At 39.5% G+C, this 7,076-nt stretch overlaps 1 protein-coding gene across 2 annotated transcripts in view; it reads left to right on the top strand.

Annotated features, from left to right (window-relative positions):
* The window catches only part of LOC109126047 (putative lipid-binding protein AIR1B), a 1,205-nt gene continuing 669 nt past the window's right edge, over positions 6,541-7,076 (top strand). Inside the window, exon 1 of one of the 2 annotated variants that reach the window (XM_019229115.1) lies at positions 6,541-6,770. In XM_019229115.1, coding sequence (XP_019084660.1) covers positions 6,640-6,770 — 131 coding nt within the window. In that variant the 5' untranslated portion in view covers positions 6,541-6,639. Of the gene's footprint in view, positions 7,033-7,076 lie in introns of those variants that run through there. The other variant, XM_019229114.1, reaches the window with a different exon arrangement.

The following is a 7,076-nucleotide window of genomic DNA, read 5'->3' as shown; positions in this document are numbered from 1 at the left end:
AAGACCATGAGAATGTAACCTGGATTTTGCTTTGTGACAAACAATGCATCGAGCACAAAATCTGTCAACGTCTTTCTTGAGATGGGGCCAAAAGAAGTGTTCCATTACCACGACCAAGGTCTTGTCGACACTAAAGTGACCCATCAAACCTCCACCATGTGCCTCGGTAAGTATCAATTCTCGCATGGAACCTTGAGGAATACACAACCGCTTGTCTCGAAATAGGAACCCATCTTGTAGATAGAATGCTTGATATGCTCCTTTGCCATACTCCTTGTAGCACTCTCCTAATTCTGGATCATCTTTGTACAACTCCTTGATATGCTCAAAACCCATTACTTTAGCATCCATAGTAGCTATAAGACCATGCCTCCTTGACAAAGCATCAGCAACCACATTCTCTTTGCCTTTCTTATACTTTATCACGTATGGGAACGTCTCAATGAACTCCAACCACTTCGCATATCTCCTATTGAGTGAAGTCTGACCCTTGAGGTGCTTGAGTGTTTCATGATCGGTGTGAATGATGAATTCCTTGGATAACAAGTAGTGTTGCCACGTTTCTAGTGCTCGAACTAAGACATAAAGCTCCTTATCGTAGGTCGGATAGTTCAACGTAGCTCCACTTAACTTCTCACTGAAGAAAGCCACGGGTCTTTTTATCTGATGTAGTACAGCTCCAATTCCCAAGCCTGATGCATCACACTCTACTTTGAACATAACTTCAAAATCTAGGAGGGCTAAGACCGGTGCTTGTGTGAGCCTCTCTTTCAACGTGTTGAAAGACTGTTCTTGAGCTTCTCCCCATGATAAAGGCACGTTTTTCTTGATCACGGCAGTCATTGGTGCAGCCAGCCACTGTACTAAAATCCCTGACAAACCTCCTGTAGAAGCTTGCGAGGCCATGAAAGTTGCGAACGTGTCAAATCGAAGTTGGAGTAGGCCATTCTCTTATTGCCTTAATCTTCTCCTCATCCACCTGTAGGCCTGTTTACTCCCTACAAAACCTAAGAATACACACTTATCAGTACAAAAGGAGCATTTCTTTAGGTTAGCATAAAGGCCTTCCTTCCGAAGCGTTTTCAAAATTAACCCTAGATGTTTAATGTGATCAGAATGGCACTTACTATAAATAAGTATGTCATCAAAATAAACAACAACAAATTTACCAATAAATGACCTTAGAACTTGGTTCATTAGTCGCATGAAGGTGCTTGGGGCGTTGGTTAACCCAAATGGCATGACAAGCCACTCATAGAGACCTTGCTTGGTTTTAAATGCGGTTTTCCACTCGTCGCCTTCCCTCAATCGGACCTGGTGATAGCCGCTCCTCAAGTCAATTTTGGAGAAGACGATTGCACCACTTAACTCGTCCAACATGTCATCTAACCTCGGGATAGGATGTCGATATTTGATGGTGATGTTGTTGATTGCTCGACAGTCTACACACATCCTCCATGTGCCATCCTTCTTTGGAACCAAGAGAACTGGTACCGCACACCGGCTGAGGCTCTCTCTGATGTACCCTTTGTCCATGAGTTCACGCACTTGCTTCTCTAGCTCTTTAGATTCCTCTGGATTCATTATGTAAGCTGGTTTGTTAGGTAGAGCAGATCCTGGTACAAGATCGATCTGATGTTCAATGCCATGAATAGGGGGTAATCCTGGGGGTATCTCTTCCGGAGACACGTCTTTGTATTGATCTAGGACAACTTGTACTTCAGCGGGTAGTTCAATCTCACTTGTACCTGTACTTAAACATTCTTTAAACAACATTAGTAGCACGGTGCCTTGGGCACTCATGGTTTTACAAATTTCATTGGATCTCAAATAAAGGTTAGAAGTCCTTACCTCAACCTCTTTGTTCATGTGTTTTTGCAACTCATGAACTTCAGAAGGACTTAAAGGGGCATGGTTGAACTTACGTTCATTGTGCGTGAAAGTGTAATAGTTTGTTCGGCCGTCGTGAGTTGTAGCTCGATCAAACTGCCATGGTCTTCCAAGAAGAAGATGTCCGGACCTCATTGGAACTACATCACAAATGACTTGATCCTGGTATTTCCCGACGCTGAATGATACAGTAACTTGTTCAACAATTTTCAGCTCGCTGTCATCGTTAAGCCACCTAAGTTTGTATGGCCTCAGATGCTTTGTTTTCTGAAGACCTAACCTGTCCACCATATACTTGCTAGCAACATTAGTACAAGAACCTCCATCAATAATCAAATTACATACGTTGTTCTTGATTGTGCATCGAGTGTGGAATATATTTTCCCATTGTACTTTCTACTCGGGGTCGACAAGTACACTTAGCAAACGCTGGATCAAAAGGAGTTCTCCTACGTCGGGATACTCCATGTTATTCTCCGGATCAGTCTGGCACTCATCTTGCTCATCTTGAGAATCATAGTCTCCACTAGGTGTGACAATCATCACCCTTTGGTTCAGACATTCTCTCGCCATGTGTCCCCTGCCTTGACATTTAAAACAAGTAATGTCACGGGTAAGAGATTGACTAGTGTTAGGTAACTTACCTGGTTCGGGTTTAGAGGTTTTAGGTGCCTCACTAGACTTGTTCTTGAACCTAGAGTCGTTGTCTACGGTTTTGCCTTTGTCCATGCTCCGGCTGTTGCTTGCATTCCAAGGCGTTTTGTTTCTAGTACGATTCCTTAAAGACATCTTACGCTGGATTTACTGCTCCACTTGTACAGGTTTGTGAAGTAGTTCATGTAGGATGCTGTAGTTCGATGTCTCCACCTTTCGGGCTATACGCTCTTATAATCCATCAATGAATTGAGCCATTAGGGACTCGCTCAATTCTTCTAGCTCCAAAGAGTTCATGAGCTTCTCAAACTCCTCAAAATACTCATCCATAGTCCTTGTTCCCTGAGACAATTTTCTAAAACGTTTTTGTAAGTCTCGTTGATAATGATCAGGGACATACCTCAACCTCAAGAGGTACTTCATATCTCCCCAACTGTTGATGGTAGCAAACCACTGCCTCCTTATATCAGCTACCGTCCTATCCCACCATGACAAGGCATTGTCGGTGAGCTGCGCCGATGCGAGGACTACTTTTCGAGCTTCTCCATAGCCATAACATTGGAATATGTATTCCATACGTCTCTCCCAGTCCATGTAAACCTCCGGATTAGACTTTCCTGCAAAAGTAAGAGGTATTAGTTTGACATCTCGGTTTTGTTCTCGTGGTTCTACCTCTCGAGCGCGGTTCTGCATCAAAGGATCTTCTCTCCGCTGATGTTGACGCCGTAATGGATCTGGTGGTGGATCAATATCATCGTCATCCATGTGAAGGGATTCTTCCTCCTCGTTGCGGACATTCCTACGTTCCGGGACTGGTCCATCATCAACCCTCGGCTGAGGTTGCTCCAAACAGCCTATCCTATCGCCAAGCCCTCTCAACTGCTCTGTGAGGGTTCTCATCATTTGCATCATGGCGTCTTGGGGTATGTGTGCGTTTTCTCCCATAGTGAGTGTCTAGAACGGATCTGCGCTTAGACAAAAACAACAAAGGATCAACGTACCACATAAATTGAAAGGAAATCCCAAAGAAAAAAATAAAAATAAACTTTTTTTTTTTAAATGTGAGATGAACTAGTACAACAGCTAATATAGAGATTGAAACAGACGACTTAAGGAAACAAACTGCAATAATTTTTTTTTTTTGATTTAAGGTTTGCAAATAAAACTAAACAACCTAGAGACAAGGCTGCGACGAACTAAAGTGCTTAATATATATTTTTTTTGTTAAATAAAATAAAAGCTACAAATCAAATGAGAGTAAATGGAAGAGATAAACCTGGCAAGGGAACAATGTGAACTGTGCTCTGATACCAGATGATACAAGACTCGGTGGTGAGACTTGTACCGGATAGAGATGATGGCTTCACAAGCTAGCGATCGCTTCTCTCTTGTGAAGGAAAGATGGTCGATGATGTAGATTTGACACGATGGCGGTCACTTCTCTCGTGTGGGATCGGTAAAGGGAAGTGTTGGCGGAGCGAAGTACACCACAGAGATGTGATTGGTCTCTGATACAGTACACGAACTTAGCCTTGTGGAATCTCACACACGAGACAAAGAACAAGCTTATTCTCTTAAGAACACTTAAAGAAAAGAAGTAAGAAAATTCAGTGTTTTATTAATATCAAAAGGTCAAAAAATCATACAACTGCTGCAGGGGGACTTTATAAGAGTCCTTCAGCTAGCCCTAAGGCCGAAAATAAATGCAACAAAGGAAAGCAAATAAAATGAAACACAAAACCATTGCTTTTGGAAAGTAAATAAACTAATTAAAGAAAATACTAAAGTAGACTTGATCTCTCTTGATGAGCACACCTTCTAGCCGTTGTTGGGGTTGGTGGAACCTACAAGGATCGAAAAGATTGAATAGGACTTACCTGGATGCGATCTAGGCCCAATGTCTTGTCTTGTATTTGTTTGTTGGCTTGTTTCTTGAAGTAGGGGTCTTCCTGGAGTTCCTCTAGAGTATCTTGATCAGTCTCTTGATGCTCATCCATGTCCTCTATGTCTTGGTCTTGATCTTCACTATCTTGATCGCTTTCGGAGGTGTAGCTTGTATCAGACGTCTCTTGCAGCTCCAATGTCTTCTCTTGGCTTCTTGAAGTTCCTTGACCTGCCAAAAGAGGTTTCATACCTGGGGAACTGGTTTGATCAAGGCTCATTTGGGTGAAGGCTTCAGCAAGCTCTTCCTCGGCAATGTGATCATATATGTTGTGGCGGCACGATGGTGGTACAGACCAGTTGACGTCCTTCAGCTCTAGGGAGCTTAGGATGTCTTGAACGGCTAGGTTAAACCTCATCCTTAACTGTTTAGCCTTTGATCGTGTCATAGGGCCTTCTCGTACTTCTGGTACAGGATGTGGCACAGGATCTGGTTCAATGGTATGGTTGGTAGGATAGATGTCCGCATCAAGGAGACTTGGGAGCCAGAGGCGAGGATGAAGGCAAGGTTCAAGAAGTGGTTTGAGAAGCAGGTCGAGGCCTGAGCTTGCCTAACCTTGGTCCCAATGTCGTGGTGGTTCTCCCTCCAAATTCCCATCTTCCATGGTCACCATGGCCGTGGCTTTGATGAAACAAATCAATTAATTAGGGTTTTGTTTTCAAAAACAAAAAAATGAATTGAATGAGATTTTATGCAATGGTTAAGAGTTACCGTTATCTTTAACAGGGAGATTCGAGATCCCGACAAATTCTTTAAAGAAATTGTCCACCGGAGACTCAACGTCAAAATCTCTAGTAAAGTTAATAACTAACAACGAAAAAGATTATACTGGTTTACAAAGTAATAAAATAATATTTTGATCTTATTTAATTATTTAACAGATTCAATTTATTGTTTCAGAAATCTTTAAAACAATAACAAACTATTTAATTCGCTAAAATTTAATTTTATTATACAAAATTCCCTACGTAAACAATACTGTATTCATATCAAAATCTACTCTATAAAGACAATTTATAAAAAAAAAAATAATAATAAAAAAGAGAGAATTTACCTCATTCCTCTCTTTTGGGTTTTACACATATTGCTCAGATTCAACATTCATCCCAATGTTTGCAAATTCGGATCTAATCAAACCTATACAAAAAAGAGAATTTTAATCTATAAATAAAAACTTTGACAATATACATATACATAATCTAATTGTAAATTTGGTTCATTAAGTTAATATATACTAAAATATTATACCAATAACTACAATGGTGTTAATATTAACACCAATCACTATTGTAAGTTTTGTATATTAAGATGTCTATTGCATCAATTTTTGATACTGTATCACGGATAAATATAGGTTTTGTTGGGGTTTCTTTTAGTTTTTACCGAATTTATAATTAATGAATTTTGATAATGTACCCAAACCAAAATAGTCGTACTAACTACATGTCAAACTCCGTGTATGAACCTAAGTAAATTAAATATATAACATTATAAAATATATATAATAAATAATTGTTTATTATTATTTTGTAACTATTTAAATTTATCTAAATATTTTCCGCACTATACAACATGGATCAGTATCTAGTTGTACAAGTATCACCATAGTGTTATAATCCGAATTTAAACAAAACACTGAGCTGAGCATATGTAAGTTTGAGGCTCTAAACCAAGAAAATACACATATCGGAACAGAACCACTCATAACAAACATTTTTTTTTGTTGTTAAAAATCATAACATTTTCATTGTCTATTCTATATTAATGTAAAAGAATACCAAATGTTGGGTCAACATCGATATATGAACTTTATCTGTAAGCAGAATAAGCAAAAATAAACAACCGAACAAGAAAACCTAACTGGATTATTTATATCTATCATGTCTCTGCATTCTAGGAATTTTTCGACCGATTAGTATATGTACAAATTAACTAGACGAGCTCATTTTTAATTAACTTTATGTAGTTTATAAAGTAAACGAACATTTATATGTAGTCACTATAAATAACTGATTTAAATCACTTATTTAGAATCAAACCAATGAACATTTCAAACACTATAAATACCATTCATCTCCCTTCATTTATATATATGCTACATAACTCAAAGTAACTCACTAACATATAGAAAGATTTGGAAACACAAGATCGGGATGACAATGGCTCCAAAGAACTCAACTACCCTTGCTTTATTCCTTGTGAGCAATATTCTCTTCCTCAACCTTATCATTACCCCGGTTTCCGCAGACAGTACTTGCCCAAGAGACGCTCTCAAACTCTCGACATGCGCAAATGTTCTCAACCTCATCAACTTGAATCTCGGTGCACCAGTAATGAGACCTTGTTGCTCTATTCTCTTTGGTCTAATTGATCTTGATGTTGCGCTTTGCTTTTGCACTGCACTTAAGCTTAGCATTCTTGGCATCACCATCGACACTCCTATTCACCTTAACTTGGCCCTTGACGCCTGTGGACGAACCCTTCCCGATGGATTTCGCTGCCCAACATAGTTACAATGTATTCATATTTTCTATGTATGTTTTCGATCTGGTTTTGTGACTTTTCTTTAACATCCAAATTCATGCCTAAG

The sequence above is a fragment of the Camelina sativa genome, chromosome 8, assembly GCF_000633955.1.
Source record: "Camelina sativa cultivar DH55 chromosome 8, Cs, whole genome shotgun sequence".
NCBI classification, from domain to species: Eukaryota; Viridiplantae; Streptophyta; class Magnoliopsida; order Brassicales; family Brassicaceae; genus Camelina; species Camelina sativa.
Note: the sequence above shows the minus strand (reverse complement) of the source record. Positions and strands in the feature narration are given on the sequence as shown.